This window comes from Diuraphis noxia, unplaced genomic scaffold (assembly GCF_037042655.1).
Source record: "Diuraphis noxia isolate RWA-SAM2 unplaced genomic scaffold, SU_Dnox_SAM2 contig0002, whole genome shotgun sequence".
Lineage (NCBI taxonomy): Eukaryota > Metazoa > Arthropoda > Insecta > Hemiptera > Aphididae > Diuraphis > Diuraphis noxia.
The window spans coordinates 85,621,077-85,645,637 of NW_028301712.1; the positions used below are offsets into that span (position 1 = coordinate 85,621,077).

Genomic DNA, 24,561 nt, shown 5'->3' on the forward strand with positions numbered 1-24,561 from the left:
GTTACGCTATTGAGACCGTCAACGTTTTACAATAACTCGTGCTCACAATTATTATAACCACTGCGCTTGATTTGGATTTACATAGAAATAACTAATAATAATAATAATATACGAGTACCTATATAGGTGAATTGTTGTTGTATGAATATGCGTGTTATACATGACTGAACTCTTTCAGTGTAGGTAGGTACTCTTACTGTTCTGGAACTTGAATTGTTCAAACATTGTTAATAGCAAAAGAAGGAGAATAAATTGAAATATCATGAATAATTAGTGAATAATTCCAAAATATCGTTGTAATGTTGAATGTGGAAAATGGAAAACGATGTTTTGTATTTTATTCAATTATAAACAAAGCTAAACAAATACAATAGGAATCAAATTCAAAAAATGATCCTAAGGTCCACCGATTCCGTACATTTTTTTAAATAGGGAATTTCCTTACATCGACCAACTTGGAAGGAAACTTATAGTTTATATACCTATGATTTAATATAAGAAAAATTTGTGCTCGAAATGCTCAATAAAAAATTAAACCTGCACACAAGTTGAGAAATGAAAGGACGTGACAAATAGTTTTAACATTTGTTATTGTTTATATAATACCGAAGGTATCGATATGAGTCGATAAATAAAATGAAATAAATATTTCTATTTTTTATTTAAATCCCCATCGTCGCGTCGTATCGTTTGTATACGCTATTATTATTCGTGTCGTTTCTTACACTTAATGTACAGCCGTAATGGGATATTATTGAATATTTACGTATTCTCACAATATTCCATAGTGACGATGCAATAAGCCAATATAAGTAAGTAATTAGATATTCATTCACTATAAAGGTATACTTCATATTACAAGGTATGTGATTGCTGTTTAGGTATATTAGGTGCTGCTGCACAAGTAAATCCTGGATTCACGGAATTAATCGGTTGAGGGTATGCGTCGGGTATCATCAAACAGTGTACTAGTAATAATAATAATATAACCGAAACTCGGCAAAGTGTGTAGAAGAGCGAGACGATTGCTCAGCTGCGGTTGGCGTAGGTCAATTACGACATCAAAGTAGTAGTAATAATAATATACGAGTATAATATTATAACCGCCGCAGTCAGCCACCGAATTGTCCACGTACAAATTAATTGATTACAAGCCGCCACCGTCTTACACCCGGACACGGACGAAATTCGTATATTCTAATATAACTCGCCCCAGATGACCGATGGACGGTCGGCCAATTCATTATGTCGCACGGCAACAGCGCTCGGTACAAATGTAGGTCACGATGATATTATGTACATATATAAAATAATGTTTGAGCGACGACGAGAAGACACTATTCGCGACGGACAGATAATGTACTCATATATGTATAAAACAATATGTATTTTATAATTAAACGTATCGCGTGACGAACGTTTACACCTTGAAGGGAATATTTTATATTATAATATGTATTATACATGTCTCGTTCGATGGTTGCTGTCTTTATTTCACTGAGTCCGATTGCATGAGTTCTGAAGACATCAGATATCAGTATTATAACACCACTCCTTACTAATCGTGTTAACAACGGTTATAAATAAACTCCCACTTCTCGTCACCACACTAAATATTTGTTATCCGACGACACCATGATAGATCGCATAATATTATGTATATTTATTTTTTCGGAATTTATATTTCTTACCTCATCATAATCTCGTTAATATATTATGTAATCAAAATACAATTATGAATATTACGATAAGATCATGTTATTGTATGCTTTATGTAATTTTCGAGCTGTAATAACTGTATGTATAAAGCTATTAAAAATAAAAAATAAAAACCACCACCCCTATTTCCATTTCAAATTTCTATAGTAATTAGGGGCATAGGCGTGCACACGGGGGGGGGGGGTGCAGGGTATATAACTGCACCCCCCAGCGAGTTTAGCTTAGAAATAGATAGATAGATAAATAATACTTTTTTAGGTTATAATTTTTTTCAAACCCGCGGTCACACGATGAGTGCTACCAGTGCTTACTCGTATATATGTATGAATCTAGGTTTTTCAAAACACGATTAAAATCGACAATCGTTTTCTGTTATCGAAGTGTGATAGTCAATAGATAGTAGCTACATAGACACGTCATCTTAAATTATTATTTAAAATTATTATTAAAACAGGTAACTAACATTTACATTTACATTGACTTTTAATAGAAATACTATTATTCAAATTATTATTAATTTTTTTTTTATCATTAATTCTGGCCTGACTTGTTATGTGGCTAGGTAACATACTAAAATGTTCAATCTGTTTGTACTATGCACCCTCAGCAAAAATTTCCTGCGCACGCCTATGATTATAGGGGCCCAACGTATACTCATAATGTATCTATGCTGAAATTAAGACGTATTATTCTTAATAGAAAAATCTGTTTAATTTTCTTATTATATTATATAGACCACAATATAGGTAAAAGGTATTGATGTATCAAATGTGTGAGTAAAAATTATTTTATTGGCAGGTTTGGAACCGATATGAGAGATTGAGAGTGAGCACCAGCGCGTATCATCCATCATTCGCGCGCCTCTGTTATTTCGTGTGACAACGTGATCTAATAAGTGGACAGAGTAAGGTTCTATGCTTGTTTTTTTTTTTTTCGTTTGCGAAAATAATTAACGATTGCGTCCTTTGTATTTTTGGACTTAACGTTATGATACTTTTTTTTTGCTTTACACCCCTTATTGAAGGCGTTTCGCAGCTTCTACCAAGACTCTCCAACGGTTCCTGTTATATCGGTCTCCCCCATTACTACCGTTTGATCCGTTCTTTTTAGATAATTCTTTATATGGTCCATCCATCCACCGCTGTCGCGGTCTTCCTTGCGGTCTCTTCCCAGATGGATTGTTAGTTAAAACTTTATTTATCAGATCCTGTTTCACCCTCCATTCTCCAACATGCCCAGCCCATTCTAATCTTTTGGATATTAGAAAACTTTGAATGTTTGGTTTGTTTAAAAGCCTTTCTATGTCTGTGTTTTTCCTGCGCTCATATTCCCCATTATCCGGGTTTCGTATAGGACCATACATATATTCTTCTCAGAATCTTTCTCTCAAATCTCAACAGTTTTCCTTCGTCACCCTTTGTTGTTGACCATGTCTCACATCCATTCATGATGACTGGACGTAGATAAGTAGTCGTGTAAAGTTTTACCTTTGATTCTTCTGACAAAAGTCTTGATCTGAACATCTTATTCATGGCGAAGTGACTTGGATTTCTTTGTTATAATACTTTAATACAATAATAATAATATATCGGATCGAATATCGCATGCCAATGAGACGTGATTCCCACGTGGTCTATACTGCTGCAGCAGTTTTATGGTGTTATAAAAATCATTAATAAGTGCTTTAGACGGTATAATATTGTGACGAATACAATATAAATTTGGATTTTTTATTTTATTTTTTCTTTCTTCAGACTGCGAAGGAAAAACAAAAAAATAAATATTCGGCGGCACGGATACGCGATATGCGGCGATCGATGTCTATACGCCGCACTATAATAATAATACGATGTGTAATATGATTAACTATGAGTTCGCCACACACGGTGCACCGGCCCACCATAATAATATATATAATACGACTGCACCGGTTTGCCGGGTACGCGACCGACCGATACGCGATTTTCATGAAATCCGAGACGTATTAAATAGGTACCGGCCGATTCCGTCTCGTCTTATTTGCACCACCGTTATAATATATTGTGACTGTAAACACACACGACACTATACCCTAATTTCATCGTATATATATATATGCACGTATGTATATGTCTAGTGTATGATATATAATACAGACACCATATACACGCCGACTGTTAACCTGCTCGGACATGACGTTTCCAAGTGATTATAATGAACAGCGGCGGCGGCAAACTGTTTCGCATACTAATGAGTAACGACCGGGAATGTCATAATAATTATTTAGGTCGGGAATTCGCCAACCCCAAATCTCTGCTGCGCCGCCGCCACCGCCACCGACACCGCCGTTTTGTTCGTGTGTATACCGAGATGAGTCCCGAAAACGACTGTAACATAATATGTTACTATAATATAATATATACTATAATAATGTAGACAGTGCAGGTGCCGAACTCTAAACATGTATATAATGCGAAATCTAAAATATTTTTTCCGCCCATTCATCCAACCACCACCGCAACTTTTCAGCCATCTAAATTCCATGCGATAACTGTTTTTTTTATTATTATTATTTATTACATTTTAATTGTTTTAACATAATCTTTGTTTTTACAACTTTATATATATATATATATATATATAGGTTAGGTGGGTAGGTATATATATATTATTAAATAAATTACATGTTAGTGCATAATATAATTAAGCAAAAAATAACTGTTTAAATGCATAATATACGATGATTTATTTTGGTTTATGCCAACGCGAAACAAATGGTAAATAAAATTATTTAATAATTTCAGAAATAATAATTTAAAATCGTTTATAAAATATAATAGAATGTTCGTTTTTGAGTTTATAGTCAGACTAGGATGAGATACCAACCTATACCTAGTTGGCGAGCTGTTGCGCTTATATACGAGAACGAAAACGTCTAGATATATCCAGATGTTCATGTATGTAACTAACCTACCCATTCTCACGTAAGTCACTATTTTCTTCTGGGAAATCGTTGTCCGGGCAGTGCACTTGTATCCAGAATTTGAAAACGCGCTGTAATTTGAGTTTGTATCACCACGTACGGTTGAAGACTTGACGTCGTTGGCGATATTTTATTTTCCCTGTGCAGTTTCTGAATGGTGAATTGTTATTTACACAGTGAGTGGGACGAGTGGGTCTACATAATATCATACCTATACACCTATATATATATATATACAGTGGCGTGCGCAGGGGAGGATGATGGGGGATATATTCCACATGGGCTTTTTTTTTTTAGTCTTCAAACATGACTGAATTTTGGATCTCTAGTTCTTCAAAATAATGTGTAGTTAATGAACATACATCGATGATAATTGATAGACATTCCAGTATCTACTGAACAAATAATTAACGAATTTACTGTAAAAGCCAGGAGGATAAATTTCCGCCTTGACTAAATTTTGTTTTTTTTTTGTATTATAATAAAGATTGAAAATAATAAATTTTTATTTATGACATCCTCCCCCCCCCCCTCCCCCATACCAAATTCCTGGGCACACCACTGTATAATATTATATAATATATATTATATTGTACCAGGTAAGGTTAATAGTTACTTAAGTGGCTATATGGGTTAGGTATACGTCAATATTATACAAGAACTGCAGCTCGTTTCCGCGTTCCCATTTCGTCTTAAGATTTGCAATATTAAGTTTTTACCTAAAACGCCCTGCACGTCTATTATATACATTCCTCCTAATAATGCTCAATGCTCATCGTTCGCTAATGGCGAGGCGACGCGACGGTTCTTTACTCTTATTACATACGTTAAATGTAATTGCATCCATTATCCACGGGTGAGTTCTGCATGATGCAAGTAATCTCGTTATGTCCATCTCATTAATGCAGTCTTATTGTTTATACAGCTGCAATAACTATATACCTACCCTGAATGCGTCTCGGTGTACGCAAAGCAAAGTTCGTATTTAATCTGAGAGCTAGAGGCCACTGTCGTTTGTTATATATACGGGCGATCTAAATATCAAGAAAATCACAATAATTGTAGCAAATTAATTTATAATGTTTGTAATTCATAATTTTGGTTACATATCTTATACAGACATTTTGTAAATGAAGTCTGCACGACTTTTTTATCTCGTAGTTTAATAGATATTATTTTCACTCGGTCAAAAAGTTAAAAATTTAATATCCTCGTATAGGTCGTTCTATTGGAAATTTAAAACAAAAAATTGTTGGGCATAATCCTACATTATTTTTTGTGATTGTTTGAGGTTAGAATTTTGACAAAATTCATCAAAATCTTAAAAATGTTTAAATTATTTTGTAGTTAAAAATACATAAAATATAAAATGGGTAAAAGTTCATGATAGTCGGCTACATTTTTTAATCTTTTTAATTAGTTCAAATTTTAAAATCGACCTCTAGAACAATTTAAAAGATATCACAATTCACAATTACAACATGTGTGTCTTAGCTTTATTGACATCGAAATAATATGACGAGACACGTGCGTCAGTCGCTGAGTGCTCCACTTCCTACGCGCAATCTCTCGTAATACCATAATATTATGCCCTTGACTCTTATAATCCTTCGTCGTCCTGCACAGGATTATAATATATATATATATATGTATATTATACTCTATAATATAGGTAGGTAGCACAATGTATAACAATATCAAAATATAATACCCATAACGCACAATATAGATACCTACCTGTATATGTTTACATTACTCTTGTTTTATTATATACAGTTGCAGCTTCAGACGGAAGAGTTTAGACGTTGACTAATGCATTTCAATGCATATTTCAGGAGCGTTCTAAGTGCTGTTTTGGTGTTTTTACCACCAGGAATACAATATATCTCATGACGTGCGATTAACGTGTTCCCGAGAATTCGTAACCGTTGCATATTGTATTGCGTATTATCATCCCTGTGTACGTAGGTACGACTACGTATAATATTATGATAAATTTAACACGATAATGCGCACATCGACACACACTCACGCTAATATTTTAAAAGGTACGGCGGTGGCGGCGTAATACGGTACTTTTGAGGAAGGGGGAACTTATACGTGAACGACGTCGTCGTATCTTTGGCATATTACCATTATTATTATGTGAATGTAATTAATACGCTTTAAATAATAATCATCCGGGCAGTCGAATAACCAGCAAACGAACGCCTCAAGCAGCGCAGCGCAGTTAATGCCGAGAAATTATATACAATTTTTGTCGTGCATACATAATTTTATCAACTCAAAAAATATAATGTATGGGCATAATATTATAATGTGTATACCTATACCTACAAAACAGGATATTTTTTTAATATCAAGTGTAATAACGAATTCAGTCAAAACCTGGTCAGAATTTGACGGAATCCATTGCACCTATATGTTTTGGTCGTATAAAACGTTTGAAATTCCCTGGAGCATACTCTATATAGCGTAACGGAAATGCAGTAATTTATACGAATACTTAAACATAATACAGTGAAAACTCTCTATAACGAATCTGAAGGGACCATGTGATTTCTTTCGTTATTGAGAGTTTCCGTAATAGAGAGTAATATTAATAGGTTTTAAATCAAACCAACCACTATAAGTTAACTTAATGTTATTTACGTAATATAGAGTTTTTCGTTATAACGAGTTTCGTTATAAAGAGTATTCAGTGTAATACTATCGTTGTGTTTTTATTTCGAATAGGTACGATTGTTCAAATGCACCTTGCAAAGCATAGACTGTTGTAAGTGACGAAATGTTTGAACGTATGCACTTTTTGTGCGGGTGCACCGTAATAGGTGTGTAAAGTTGGCCTTACTTTGTCATAATATAATAAAATGGCAATCTGCACTAAACTTGAACCAATATTTTGCAAATTGTTGTGACCTTCTGCAGCATAGAGCAATAAATTTGGAATTCTTGCTAAAATCGCTAGGTGTATCAAAATTAATTCTCACCGCCACACTTTCATATCAACCTCACACTTTTATCATATTACAACAACCTCAGTGAAAATATTTTCAACACTAAATTTACCCTAGATTCTAGTTTTGAAGTTAGAAAAGTAGAAAATGTGTTCTTAAAATATGAAAAAAGTGTTTGTTTGATATTATGATAATCTATACCTACGCTATACCTATTATGACGAATGGTGATTGTGACCCTCTTTGGCTCCTCCCCCTATTTTTATTTAGTGATTTTAATAATATAGTTTATACGAGTATAATAATATCAAATTGTTTTATGCGGATATCAATAAGTTGCAAGACGAAGAACTATATTACTATAATAAATTAATAACGTTGGCGACGACACTTCCATTATATTCCATTTATATATACCCTATATACTATAAAATTATATTTCACGGTACATGTCTGACAATGGAATTTTTAATCAATGTTTTACTATTTTCGCATAAAATATAATAATAGTAGTAATGTATTATATGTATATATAGATATAGGTTTACCGCAGCTATAAAACCATAAGTGGTTTTTTTTTTCATTTCCAAATTTTTCTTCTATAACGATTTGGCCGTCGCATATACCTAACGCAAATCATACGATTTATTGTTGACTGCATTCGAATTTTATTCATTGCTAATATAATATTATTATTGTATTCTTATGTTATATACGTATTGAATTCAAGTCGGACGCAATGAATGCGTATGCAGTTGAGTACGTCCGTTGTGCGCGTAGAATAATATGATTTAATTTAAATCGAATCAGCATTCAGTGGTCTATATACCTATCATATACTTACGAGTACGCTATACAAATATAATTTACTCGTGTGCGTGATCAATGCGAGATGCGTATACATGTGTGTATAGCGTTTAATATTATATTATTTAAATCATTAGAAAGAATGATGCACGTTTAAAAGTAAAACGCATTTATATCAATCGAGACTGGCGAGACTATAGTAAATTAAATACGACATGGCCGGAGTTTGTGCTATACATTATAGATACTTGTAACACATATATGTATATACAGAGTACTCGAGAACTGAGAAGGTTATTAAAAACATGTTATATATTTTAATATTTTTATTTGTATAGGTAGAAAAAAATGTGTTCGATCGATCGACCTTAATAATTTCGATATAATAACAATTATTAATAGGGTGATTGTGTATAAATAATATTGTATATATAGGTATATCGTGCTGTAATAATTATTTTAAAATATTATTATTAATTTTCTGAATACTCAGGGATGGAACATCTTAAGTCTGGTCGCAGACAAGACGTCACAATTACCATAGGTACTTCGTTTATAGTATTATGTATTTATGTGCCTTATTAAATATGTAATATAAATACCGCAACACACAAACACACACCACTCGAGGACGTGTTGCATAAGTCATTTCTCTTCAGAAAAATGCTCACGGAATAATAAACCTTTTGAAGAAAACAAACGAATCACTCGAGAGTTTATTACGCTAGTGCCTCTGTCGTCGTATTTGAATATTATACTTATTATAAGCGTGTTAAAAATGAACAACTAAAACGCGGTCAGTGCCTCAGAGACAAATTGCAACCACGGGGAAGGTCGGATATTCCTTTTAACGGAATGAATTTACTCGACGATATGGTTTATGTATGACGAATGTCGAATATCATTTTCGGTCATAATAAACAACGTGACATCATTTTAGGACCTCTCTCGCTAGTTCACGTCATTACCAAACCTCTCTACCATCACTACACCCACATTATATGGGTCTGCAAACACTGCAAGATCAATCGTTACCACTTCATCACCAGTGCTCCTTGATGTTAAGACAGGACAAATACATTTTTTCGGTGGTTTTCATCCCTAAGAAGACTTATCTAGACAATTTTCAGAAGGGTAGTGTAACTCGAATGGTACAACCATCACCTTTATTCCATCCCATCCATCCCTATGTATATTTTGTGTTCAAATCATAATTTTTAGCACCTGTGACAAACTCATAAACCCTGCAATAGAGACGATGAGGTTTTAAATATATTATGAGATATATGCAGATATTATGTTGTATATTTTGTGGGAATAGTCTGCGGGGAAAAAAATCACAATCAAAAATGAATTTCCACCGATGAACTGTTTACGAGATCTCTGCATATATTTACATATATATATATATATATATATATATATAAATATGAATCCAATCGCGTGTCCAATATATAAATGTAGCGGATCACAGGTTTTCCGGTTTAGATCCTCGACCTGTATGAGATTTGGGGTGAATGCAGTATACGCACAATATTGTACTATTACAATAATACACCTGTTGAATGGTTTAACCAGCGATATTATAATCACTGCGTACCTATAAATACATCTCCTGCATATTTAAAATATTAAAATATTATAATATAAAACCAGTGTGGGGGATCATGACGATGGACTGCTGCTGTTCTTATCCGGTAACAACTAACAACGCATCGAAATAATAATGTTCGCGCAAAACGACTGTACGACACGCACGTTGCACCTGCTCCGACACAATATAATAATAATAATAATAATAATACGACTGTATTTTATTATAATATATATACGTACATAATAATTTAATAGTACCTCCTATACCTTTTGTTAGCGTTTACCCTTTTTGCTCTCGTGGAAACTCGTCAATCCGCGTGTACAAATTTAACATAATATTCTTTAAACGATGTTTGCATTGTTCTATTACACACACATAAGCTGATATAATAATAATAATAATATTAATAATATTATTATTAGTAGTATTCGTACACGTATAACCAGTTCCGTATATTGCACATTCCATGCAGTGCATAACACACTGTTTTAAACCCGGTTCGCGGGTTACTATACGCACCATATCTAATATCTATATAATATATATAATATGAAACTATAATATAATATGCCGGTCGAGCGAATAAAATGCATTCGTGTGCAATGTGCATATTGCACGCCGTACGGGACTGCATTTTCTCACCAGGTATAATATAATATTACGAGGTGCATTTATAATACTATATTATGTATATACCGAGCGTGAGTCGTGGGCGTTCTATATTTATATAAAATGCACTAATAGTTTTTTAAATAATATTATCATTCTTGAGGGGAAAATTGCAGTGATTCGTTTTAAACGTTTCCTGTGGATGTGGTTATTTGTTTTTTTTTTTTTTTATGCAGTTATCGATTTTAATAGTGTATTTGGGTTTTGGGTACATGATGTAAGCATATCGAGAAAGCCGCGTCGTCGTGTAGAAAAATATGCAATGATCGTTATTATCGTGGCCGTGGTATTATTTATAATATTATGATAATAATATGCTGTTGCATCTTTACCGTGCAGGAGGTACCTACTACAGCTATCTGCATAATGTATTATTATTATTATTATTATAATTATTATCCGATTCACCCAAGAGCGCCGACCCGCAGTCGAAAAATATTTTAGATAAAAAAATATTTTTTGGTACGACATTTATCGTCGTGACCAAATCACTCTACACATTATTTATAATGTTTATTCATGAAGATTTAAATTGTGCAAATAATAATAATTGTAAATCGACTTGACCTCCACCCGAGCATGCGCGTTGTTGGAGTCGTGATAATACCGAAGTATTGACATGAAGTGTTCTGCGCCGCCATAAATTGGCAGACGTCAACACCGAATACGAAACGTCATTTTTTGAATGTATATAGTCAAAATGTGCAAAATAGAGGCGATTAAAAAATTAGTGTTTAGTTGTTTTTTCAATCTTTACCGGACATCCGTGAGAAATATTTTAGCAAATTCTTTATTTATAATCGATATAATATACATAAAATATCTGATGACTTACCAAAACAAAGTTCTGTATAATACAATAAGCCCCATGCATATAGGTACCTTATTATTATTTATTATACAAAAAAAATATGGTCAACAATAACTATAGCCCACTAGATCGTCTCATCTATGTATCTGCCAACAGTCCCTCGGTATGATATCTATACCACTATACTGCCTAACCTAGTCTAAAAAACACCCTATTCAACTCTGGTAAAATCAACTGCCCCCAACTCACGTCTCTAGACAAACCATATTTCCATTTTATATAATCGAGTCTTAAATTTACACAATACCCATCATGTATACATTATAATAATCATAGAGCATTATAGCCACCAGTAGCCATATATGTATACTGTCAGTGGCGGATCTTCAATATTTTGATGAGGGAGAGGACACATATAAATTGCATAATTTTAATTTTAATTGGATAACTCATGGTTATAATTGAAGATAGGTATAGTAAATCTTGTTTTATCAGTTTGAATGCAAATAATGATTTATTATATATTATATATCATTTATATGATACTCGTAGTTACACACTCAGTTACTCTAGCGATATTCGCTTTATCTTGATAATATCTCTCAACTATCATGCATGTATGATATAATGCGAAAGCTGCTCTAACGATAGTTCGGTATTTACTATTAACTACGTGATATATTAACACACGGTGATAATATTCGATAGTTCTATCACGGTACCGACTATCGCGAGAGTAACTATTATCGTGTGGACACGGTTTTACATAAAAAAAATTGAAAGAGGGGCACGTGTCCCTACAAGTCTACCCCTATGAATCCACCAATGTATAGGTACTGATATGTATATAATGTATAATATAGGTACATTGTCTTTCACCACTATGTAAATAAACGCTTCACGTTCAATACGTAAAAATTTAATGATTCCTAAAAAGTCTTTAAACTCACTCATCATATTATCTATATATACCTACACAAGACAAAAAAAAACTCATAATACGTTCATCATTATTTTCTCATATTTTCAACAAAATGTAACCTTTCCATTTTCTTATATTACACGTACCTATATAAGTATCACATTGTTTAGTGTTATTATCATCAGCTGTTTAATTTTTTAAATCCCTTTGAGTGTGTTATTGTAGTATTGTATAGTATTTAGTTATTGTTGGACAAACAGTCATAGTGTTGGTTGTAATAATGACATCGTAATCAAAAGTTTAAAAAATACAAATATATCTGTATTGCATGAAACTATAATAATTTAATAGAAATTTATCATAATTGTTGACGAACAAAATATGTCATATATATATTATATAATAATATTAAATAAACGTTGACGTAAGCTTATCGCGACCATATCACTATTGTACATTTATATATGTCATAAACAAATTTTTTATCGAGACATTATTTCCTTACAACACAATATTATATTATCAGTGTTTGCACGTAAATCCAAACACGGTATCGGTCAAATTTCACGAATTTTTGCGCGTGAGTGAAACAATGTTATGTTTCTATGCTAACAGCCATCGGAATTCGATCTGATGGAGAAAAACGCGAATATACAGTATACCGTATAGTCTGTATAATAGTAATAATAATAAGAACAATAATATTCCTAATCATACGCGCATATTCGTCCAAATAAAGTCGGAAACGTGAATAACAAGCTCCCGCGGCTATAGCAACAGCTGGCTCGAGTACGCATATAATAATAATAATAATAATAATAAAATATAATTAAAAAAATATTTGGTATACAATAGTTTTACGCCGACTATTGTGTAGCTTATCCGTTCGTGAAATACGCTATAGTAATAATAATAATAATAATACATATATGAAAATGAGTATATAATATTATTAGACTTATGTATAGAACCCGCTATAGTCGTCTCGCGTGGTTAGATCGGTCTCAGTCGATAACAGACTTAAACGCGCGTAATTCGTTTCGTTTAAAATTTTTAAATCCTCACGTCTCTCAGTACCCCCCACCCCACCACACACACACACGCACGCGATATAATTCATAATAAACGTAAATCCAAATCTGACTGCGGCGACGAAGATAATAATAATGGGTACAAAAATATAATATTATTATATTCCAACTGTAATAAGACCATGTGATATTATGGACACGTACTATATACATATTTTTATTAATCTTAATCTCTACGAGGGCCGACCAGACTCGCTCCTACAACAGAGTATACTGATCTCTATACTGCACATAACGCTATACAATCGTAATGTAAATAATAATAATACGTACGTACAGGCGACAATAATAATAATATATTATATTATTATGTGTGCGATGCAGGTCATTATTATATTGTGTGGAGCGGCACAGCGCAGCGGACGTACTTAATATTTTGATTACAAAAATCAAATTCCAAAATTCATGCGTTCCCGTCGGTATTAAACTAGTTGAAGTAAAAACGTGCTCGGCGACTTAATCCACGACGACATCTCACAAGCAAACGCATTATTATATTTTATTATTACCTACACACAGAGTAAAATATTATATTTCGTTTGGCCCCGCCGAAACGGGACTGCGACAATCTTTTTGAAATCATTATTATTATTACACACTAACCCAACAACTCGTTATTATAAAGTTTCGATAGAGTTAAAATACTGTAGGCGTGCAAACAGATAATACGCGTTTAAAAGAATAATTTGAAAATATTGTTTCATTTTCCATTTCGTCGGGACTGTCCGTGGTATGAATATACGATAACGATGTACGCATTGTTATTATTTAACCAAAAATTGAGAAATCTTGTTTGAAATTTTTTATAAAATTTCTTTACTCAGAGTTTCAGTTTAATACGACACACTTTACATGTACTTATTCCAAAAGCATTATTTCACTTAGAGATGAAACATACTTATCCCAATTAAATTTTTTGTAAACATTTCGCTTATTGAATAAAATTGTCCATCAACATTGTGAGTATTTTTTATTTATATCATTTAATTTAGTGTTATTTTCTATATTTTGAATATTTGTCTTGTACTACATAATATGAGTATATTGAATATATATTATTATCACATGACATTCGAGTGTGATAAATTCATACTTATCTGGGCAATGAGTGTAATATATTATACAGACAGGTAAATGATAAGTATAATAACGACTCCGGGTTTCCAATTTTAGTCGATAACAAAACTGCAATTTGTTGGGAGAACACTGCCGTTGACGAGTTCACTGATAAATTTTACAAATCGATAAATCTAAAAATATTAGTCAATATTGGTGGCAGGCACGGAATAAAATGACCTACCGCCATAATGCACTTTGTATCTCACTATTATACTCGTTTATAGAAACATTACACGCGCGACCAAACACAATAATAATACATAGCTTTTCTAATGCTAATTTAAAGGTACCTAATATCGCCCAACACACATTACGCTCACAAAAAATCAGACCAAGCTCGCTTGAATCTCCAAACACGGCACCAATAATAAACACATACCGATGGCAGCTCGTTTCCGTGGCCGATATTATTAAACACTCCGAAAATGTATTAATCCCAGCTGGAAAATTACGAACGATTTTCATCATGCGACAGAATATTGTTTTTTTTTTTTCATTACAACTATGATACATTATGCCTCATATTTTAGAAAACTGGCGACGAAAAACAGATCCCAACGTCGAGCGATGAAGATTTTTCATTTTTTTTTTTTGATTATTTATTTTTTTACCGGAGACCAATTTAATTCCGACGGAAGACGTCGCTCGTTATAAAGATCAACCAAGAGATTTCGAGTAGGTCGCGCTCGCTGTGCAGCTGTCGGATTCACTTACATAATAATATATACATACTAGGTATAGGTATAGTGAATGCCACATTAACAATCAAAACGTAAATACAGCATGCACGAACAAAAACATAATTTTAAAACACAAATGCCTACTGCGCTGGGCGGCCACATCCGCGATGGCGGTGGTTCGTTATAATATTATAATATTGTTGTCATCGTCACGAATTTTTTTTTTTAGATTTTATCACGCATAATATTAATTATTATTACGATATTACGAGACGATGCAAAGTAGTTGGGTATATACCGGACATATAGGTAATATAAGTGAAAAATGCTGGAAAATAATACAAATGCTGCCATTAATAATTATAATAATATTATAAAACTATCGTGTGGCGGTATAGTGCCCTATGAAAATTACAATTTCCGAGTATAAAATATGAATATATCTACGATGATATGATATTATCGTACACTTCCGTCCAAGGCATAAAAATCCGTTGTTGCTGGCTCGACGTAATATTAAAAAAAATTGTATTTTCGATCTAGCGGTTTAATAGATAATATTTATTATTAATTATTATACAGAACTTATAAAATGTTATTACAATTTATTATATTTATTTATAACGTGGCAGAGAACTTACCTAACCTAACTAAATATACGTATAATATTATTTTATAACACTGTATACCTACCTATATTTATAATATATAAGTCATTAGGTGATTTTTTTTCTTCAATATAATAATATTATATTCTCAAAACGCGCACACACGCAGCAGTTTTTTTTTTTTTATTAATTGGCCACTTGCTACGACGACCTGACAATATCGCGTACATACGGAAAATAACAAAGCGATTCTCCTAAAACGCAATACAAGTCACAATATCTAACATGCCAAAAATATTATACGCATTTAAAATATTTAATGCGAGTGTGTGCAGTAATGTATGATCGTGTCATATAAATTGCTTGGATTTCGTGCCGAAAACACCTATTCAAACACACGGCTGCACTGCACTAGTTGTTATATACAAGAGAGGAAAACAACATTTCAATTTCTGTGTAGCACGTGTACATTATAATAACATTTGTGCGATAATAAAATAAATTATTATGATAATATTATATTACCTACCTGCGTCGTATGCATATTTTTGCGTCGCCATCGCCATCGTGTGAAAATGTCGCAAAATTGCCTTATACGCTAATTGGTTAGGTTAGGTACATTTTGCACATTTTGCGCGAATTTAATACATTTGTCTTGCAGTATTATACGAAAATGGTAGCGAAAAGTTCGATGGTCCGCCGTCACACACTCACATACACACAACAATATAATATATTATCATATTTCATTATCTTATATAATGTTATATATTGTGGTTTGATAATAGTGCTCAGTGCACAATATAATATACGTCGTAAGACCTTTACAATAAATAATACGCACATAATAATAATATGATGTGTAGGTACCGCCGAGAGCGAGTGGTGCTCTCGCGATTGTGTTCGCCGCCACCCTGTTCAGCGAGCATTTACATTTCGCGTCGATCCGTAAACGTTTCACAAAAGACAAACGAAATATAGGTACCATAACAATGAGACATTTCATTATGTTATATTATATATTATTGAGGTCAGAGGAGAACGCATTATCGTTTGACTAGGAAAAACTACCGCCGTCGTCTCAAAGGGTTTCTGTGCATACAATGAGAAGCTGCAACCACCCCCTCCCCCACCGCCGAAATCGACTGTAAGACGGCCAGGTGTCTACGACGGAGCTGCACAGGTACTTGTACGCACACAATATGAACTATATAAATACGCTCTGCGCGTGCGTGTGTAAATATTCAGATAAATACACGCGTGTACGAGCGCGTACAAAAGAAACCCGACCAGAGCGATGGAGTTTAACTGCGCTGCAGACCGGCGTATAATACTTTAGGTATATAACCCACCTTCGGTAAAAGCGAGATAGGCGGATGGGGATCGAAAGATAGTGAGCGAGTGAGAGAGAGTGAGTGAGTGAGCGAGCGAGGGAGACGAAGGACCGAAAAAAAAAAATAAGAGACGCGTATGAGCCGCCGCGTCGAGATTTCGGATATAATCGGTAGGTACCAGGTGTGCGGCTACAGGTAGGTAGGTAGGTATATAACGTATTGTACGCCATGACGAAGAAGGTATACGCGGGTGGAGGGGTGGAGGAATAAAGAATCGTGAACGGCCGAAGAAAGAATGAAAAAATAAAACCGTGGCCCTCCCATCTGCGTGTAATAATATATAACTTTTTCTTTTTTTTTTTGTCATTGTGGTGGCTTCGACATCATCGTATACAACCGGCAGCTATATACAAACCTAATGCCGTTTTCTGTACATATATATATATATATATTATATATGTATGATTGTCTGTGTACCTGTCCGTAACCGTTCGGAAGATTTTGTCGGCGGAGCATGTGATTTTTTCTTCTCCACCATTATTATTATTATTATTATTATTTTATATCATTCGATCCGTCTCCGTCTAATATGGGCACTGTAGTCTCCGCAGATCTTCGTCGTCGTAATTCGTCTGAGAGTTTTCTCTCAAACACAACACAATATCATCATAAAACGTAATAATATATATATCAAACGAGACACACGAAAATATACTTACACGACTCCTATGCAGGGACTACTTCCCTGACCTCATAATATATAATATATAATATACCACCGTGTCTGTGTTTATATAATTATTAATTATTATACTATAATATATATATATAGTTATCATAACATGTTCATAGACGTGCTTGCGGGGGGAGGGGGGGCGGCCTTCTAGTTTTTTCTTTAATAAATGCATAAACATCTGTAGATCTATAGTATGTACAAGATTATTTTTATGTTTACATATTGAATTAAATAAATATAACTAGGTATACCTTATTAAATTTAATATTTAACTTAATAGTCATAATATTATTAGTACAAGAATCTTCGGTAATTCGTTCGGAACTTTTTAATGTGCACCTCCGACAAAGTCTGCAGCGCACGCCTTCGAACATGTTGTTATTATAACGTAGAGTCTGCAGGATTTTGCTTTTGGAAAATCATTCGACTGATATTGTGCCCCGTCTGTGTTGAACTCACCGAGTGTTTTACGTCGTTTTGTATTGTTTTCCTGCAGCAGGGCTGTTGTTGACTCATCGGCGTACAATATTACGTAATTATAAAATAGAGATGAGAGAAGAGAACGGAGGAAAAACCGATCTCCCGCTGCTGTACCGCACGTCGTCGGCGTAACGACCAAATAATAATTACAACCAACGTCTCTCTCTCTCTCTCTCTCTTTTTAGTTGCTCATCCTTCGAAACTTTCACGCGGCGATGCGGTCCATAAAGTCACCGCCACGTGTCAAGGAGAACCGCCGTGGCGAAACTATAAGTTTGCGATAACCGTGCATAGGATACCAATGATACCACACAGATCGATGGATCACGTCAGTATATGATAATATTATGATATAGTATAATACCTGCATTATAGCGAAAACACCGCAGTGCAACGCGCATGCGTGTGCGGCCGTGGTAAAAGAATAATATGATCGACACGCAGCAAATTGCAAATGATTTAACAGGTATATAATAAAAAATAATAATCGTATATTTAAATAAAATTTTAAAAAAACGTCAGATATAATAAATTAATATGTCTTAACGTATAATTCGTATTTTATGTATGATGTATGATAATAATATAATAGTATTGTATAGGTTCGACGACAGAACGATGAAAATCATATAGTCCGTCAAAATTTGAAAAAAAAACATAGGTACAATTGCTTAATATTAAAATATATATTTTTATCTACACAAGCGACAAATAAATAATATTCCTTATTATATATACACGTAACAACGATAATACTAGAAAATGGGAATATTACAATGATAATATAATCATAGGTAATTTTCAATAAATTATGGAAATATATTATAATAATATGTAGTGACAATGGGTAATATTATAATATAGTGAACGACGCCGGACGACCGGAGTGAGTTTTGGCGCACGCCCCGAACACGAAGCATGTAATATTTTATAATTTTAAATATTAAAATTGAATTATTGATAAGAGTGTGTGAAAATAAATAATATTAATTGATTTGGTATTTCAGCGATGCGTCGTGCGTGCGCCTATATAATATTATCGTCACCGTCGTCGCCGTATATAATACAGTATTCGTTATATTACGGAATTAACGAAAAATATTCTTCTTTTTTTTATTATTGTCTTCAACGTTTTTTATCTTACAGAAGTAATTTAAAAATAATAATAATAATAAATAAAATAGGTTTTTCTTTGTCGCCATCGAGCAAAAAACAAACCGCATCATCACAGCCATATTTTGGGGGGAGGGGAGGGGGAATATAATATCTATATGCGTTATATACCTACTTAAACTTACACATAACTCGTTTACGGCGTAAACCTAAAACATCATAATATATATATATATATACATCAGTTATTACAATAATGTACAAGAGGAACAACATTGGGCATGACGCGAGTCTCCGTAACGAATGAGATCTCACGGCCGGTTTTTTCCGTTTCGTTTTGGTTTTCGAAAAAAGTAGGAAAAGCATTTTTTTTCTCAAAAAAAAAAAAAAAAACAAAACGAGCCTATATATAACCGGTCGGAGTTTTTACCGAAAAAAATTTGATTTTTTTTTTACCACGCTGACGATTTGAAAAGATTGCTCTATATCGAACGGTCGGCCTTAGATTTTGGTCGCGACTCCAGGTGTTATCGGGATGGAAAAAATCGTCCGTTTCGGGTCATCGCGGTACAGCGTCACACGCCGAGCACTCAATTAAAAGAAATAACATAACAACCATTACATCAATAACAACAACAACAACAAAAACAACGAAATTCGTAGAAAAGTAACGCGGAAAGGAACGAAACGCGCCGTTATAAATAAAACGAAACACGGTAATACAGTACAAAATATTAATATGGTGTACTTAAGGTGTCGGAAGGATGACTCGAATCGAGTTCTACCCTCAGACGTCGGTGCCGGGGGTGGTTGGCGAAGTCCTGTTGGCAAACCTCTGCAGGGACGGCGTGGTGGGCAACACCGGTACGCCCCTCTGCCACACCCGCAGGGTCTTCACCGACGGTTGCTGGGACGCGTCTTGTTGCTGTTGGACGTATTCCTGTTGCTGTTGCTGCTGTTGATGCTGATGGTGTGGGTGATGGTTGTTGTTGTAGAACTGATGGTGTTGTGGTTGTTGTTGTTGTTGGGGGTGCTGCTGCGGATGATGACCGTACTGAGAGACATTGGTCGAAGACTGATTGAGGTGATGGCCGGTCGGTATGATAGGCAGACCGTAGTCGGCCGGGTAATCGCTGGTGACGCTACCGCCGCCGAGGACTTGTTGTTGTTGATGACCGTAATGACCGCCGCCGCCGCCACCGTAGTGCAACTGCTGTTGGCTGTTGTACGAAAACACTTCGTCGGAGCCGGTTCCCACGCTGTACGCGTCACCCGCACTTCCGGTGCCGATGATCGGCGTCCGATCGTCGTAAGGGCGCACGTTTCCGCCACTGGACACGGTCCGGCCGCCGCTGTAATACGACGGTGGAGGTTTGGCGGTCGAAGACATGGGCGAATCGCACATCTCCAGCCGGGAAGCGTCGTGATCGTGTATCAGGTCCAGTCCGGCCACGTGATACGATCCCGTGGGTGTGCAGACGGATCCCAGTCCGGGTTCCAGGTCGGGATCGTAGTTGCGCTCGATCACGGACGATATGTCCAGCGCCGGGTTGGTCTTTCCGCCTCCGGTCAACATCCCACCGTTTCCGTATCCTCCACCGCCGCGTCCCATTGTTGCTCCGCCACCGTGCATGGCCAACGAACCGGTATTGGGTTTGCCGCTACCACCGATGCCACCGCGATTTCCGGCCACCTCAGTGGGCTTGGTGTCGGCCGGATATCCGGACCGCCGGATCCGCATCACGGTCAACGCGATCAACACCAGTATGAATACGATGAGCGCGGCCATGGCGGCAGCCACGCCGTTCACGTGCGCCGAACCGAACGTCGACATGATGACGGATGGCCGGTCGCTCACGTAAACGGTGAAGTTGGCCTCGGAGTTACCGGCACGGTTCTCGGCCAGACACGAGTACTGGCCCGCGTCTTCTCGCCTCACGTCCGTCAGCGTCATCTCGCTCCGACGACCGCCGTCCTCCTCGTCCACGCCGTCCACGACGAACATGCGCGGGTTGGCGGAAGCGGCACCCGGATACCCGATGGCCGGCGTACCGGCACCCTGCAACCGACGGCCGTTGAGATACCACGCGATGTGCGCCATCGAACCCGGCTCGACGCGGCACCGGACCGTCACGTTATGGCCCTCGGTCACTTCGACGTACCGAGACTCGGCACGCACGTCCGGTCGGCAGTCGAAGTCCTCCACGTCCAGCTCGGTGAGCGGTTTGCCGGACAGCCTGTCAGGGCCGCCAGAGCACAGGGCCGGTTGACTGTACGGCACGTTGTTTCCGGTCAGCCACAGCTTCATGGGCCGCAGGTGACAGTCACACACCCACGGGTTGTCGTGCAGCTCGATGGACCGGAGTTTGTTGAGCGACTCGAGCACGGTGGCCGACAGCTCGGTCAGCCTGTTGTCGTTGATGCGCAGCGTCTCCAGCCTGACGATGCCATCGAACGCGAGACCGGCCACGGACTGAAGCCCGCAGTGGGACGCGTCCACCTTAACGACGGACGGACAGCCGGAGAATGCGTGCGCCTCGATCTTCTGTATGGGGTTGCCGGCCACGGACAAGTCGCGCAGGTACGGCACGTCCCGGAACACGTACGACGGCACGGACGTGAGCATGTTGTTCGACAGGTCCAGCTCGATCAAATTGGTCAGACCCCGAAACGCACTCTCGTCGATCTGCCCGATGCGACAGTTGCGCAGGTACGCCTTTTGCAGGTTGATCAGACCTGCCCTGTAAAACGTCTCGTTGGGCAGGATCTGCAGATTGTTTCCGGACAGGTCCAACACCTGAGTGTCCGGGTCAACGCCCGTCGGCACGGTGATCAGCGCGCGGTCAGCGCACTCGACCGTCCGTCGTCCACCTTTCCACTTGCAAGAGCACACGGCCGGACAGCCCTCGAACGACCGAACCGCGGACGGCACCACCAGCGCCAGCAAAGCCGCCGCGGTCAAGAACCGCGAACCGCGATTGCCGCTAAACCACCACATTTTCGCGATCGCGACTGACCCGCACAAATAGTAAGAAATGTAAATACTAAATATTATAATAACGTTGATATTTTTTACGACGCACAAGTTTGGATTACGCGCGCACAGTATTATATTATTACAACAGCGACGACGACATTTCTATAATATTGTCAAATAAGTCGTATGGGTTGCAATATTACTTCACTCGCGCACTGTAATAACCGTCGGAAACCGTATGGATCACGCACGTCGACGACGCGAACAAGAAGACATCATGACGAATCTCACGCAGACGTAAAACGCAACACGAAAATATCGAGCGCGACACAGACGGCGAAACGAACCGGTATCAAAAACTGACTGAGCGGGCGACGGGTCTGGCCGGCGCTCGCGTCGTCCAACGTTTCCCCCACTCGGGTCGTCCGACCGCAACAGGAACTCACCGGTTGTGCCCTACCTGACGACCGCATTCCCGCCGGTCCGTGACGTCGTCGTATATTTTACACGCACACAAGCGCACGACACGCCATCTCTTCTTGTTATTTTTACGCGCCGTTCTCGCGTGCGTGTGCGTGTGCCCGTGTGCGTTGTCGGCCGAGTGGCGGCGGGGAACAGGTAAACGACGTATACGCCGCGACTGACAACAATGGACGATGACGACGACGATAATGGTGATGGCGATGACGATGATGACGATGACGATGGTGATGGTGATGGTACACTGCCGCCTACTCGACCGGTGCGCGAACACACACACACATACATACGAAAAAGAAAACGTAGCCATCTCGTATTATTATTCGTCGGACTCGGTTCGTTCTGTATTCCCATCGTATAGCACCTATCATTATTATTATTATCGCTTAAAATATCGTATTCGTTTTCGACATAATATTTATTTTTTCCAGGTGTCGGTACCTTTATTCGGGTGACGCCGTCCGATTTTCATTATGCGATTTTGGGATGTTATCCGCCACCGTCGTACGCGCACAACACCGACGCTAAACGCCGAATCATTATTCTCGTATACAATAATACTTCTACATTTGTGATATAATATTTTATATTTTGTTCCATCGACGACAATTGCTTTTGTGTGTGTGTGATGGCCGGTAGATAGCACACATCGCTACTTGCACATGTCGAGACGATGTACGTTTTTAACGGTTTTTTTTCATTCTTTTTAACCGACGCCCGCTGACGACTCTTCCACCCTTCTGCCGACCGACTAATGTGCGCAGACAATGGAAAAAATGCACACTATATTATACTATATATTATTATTACTATTATTATATACCTATTTATATGAGAAATTATTGCGAAAGTCTGAAGACTAAAATCATTTTTTCGACCCGGGTGTAACACCGGTGATGTGCTTCCGGTGAGAGATCAGCCTGCGATGTTTTTAATTCTGTCGAAACAGATATTATACCTATAGTACTATTAATAATTTATTTTTTGTATATACCCACTTTTAGATAAAAAATACAAAATGTGTACAGGATGATTATTTGTCTTAAACTAGACAATATTATTATCTATAAAAATAATATAACAATTTATTATTTTTATTTTGTAGACATGTACGTAGATACCTCTCTCCTATTTAAATTTTTCTTGCTACCATATTATATTTTGCTAATTTCTTTTAAAATAAAAAAAAATCAATAAAATATTATACACGATAAATTGATCACACTGTATGGACTTATGTGTGTTTTACGTGATTTTACCGTAAATATATATTTTATTTAACAATGTTTTTTACTCATTATAATAATACAATTTTTATTCACTAATTTATATTTTTTTAAACATTTATCGAATACATAGTCACACGATGTGTTTTGTGTACAACGGTTACAATAGTCAAAAATAATGTACAAGGCCTGAAATCTTGAGTAAACTCAGTAAACCTGCGTCCATTTAGTTGCAGTATTACTCGGAGTATTACTTGTATTAGGTTTTACATG

At 36.7% G+C, this 24,561-nt stretch overlaps 2 protein-coding genes across 2 annotated transcripts; one reads left to right on the plus strand and one right to left on the minus strand.

The window, feature by feature from the left end:
- Positions 1-18,963: 18,963 nt before the first annotated feature.
- On the minus strand, positions 18,964-22,938 carry LOC107163364 (uncharacterized). Its single transcript, XM_015510752.2, has one exon. It carries the CDS (start codon positions 22,601-22,603, stop codon positions 20,393-20,395), a length of 2,211 nt encoding a protein of 736 aa, XP_015366238.2. The 5' UTR covers positions 22,604-22,938; the 3' UTR covers positions 18,964-20,392.
- A 118-nt stretch (positions 22,939-23,056) lies between these two features.
- Positions 23,057-24,218, plus strand: LOC107163365 (uncharacterized). The gene is made up of 2 exons (XM_015510753.2): positions 23,057-23,397; positions 23,494-24,218. Exons 1-2 carry the CDS (start codon positions 23,232-23,234, stop codon positions 23,640-23,642), a joined length of 315 nt encoding a protein of 104 aa, XP_015366239.1. The 5' UTR covers positions 23,057-23,231; the 3' UTR covers positions 23,643-24,218.
- The last annotated feature ends 343 nt before the right edge of the window (positions 24,219-24,561 follow it).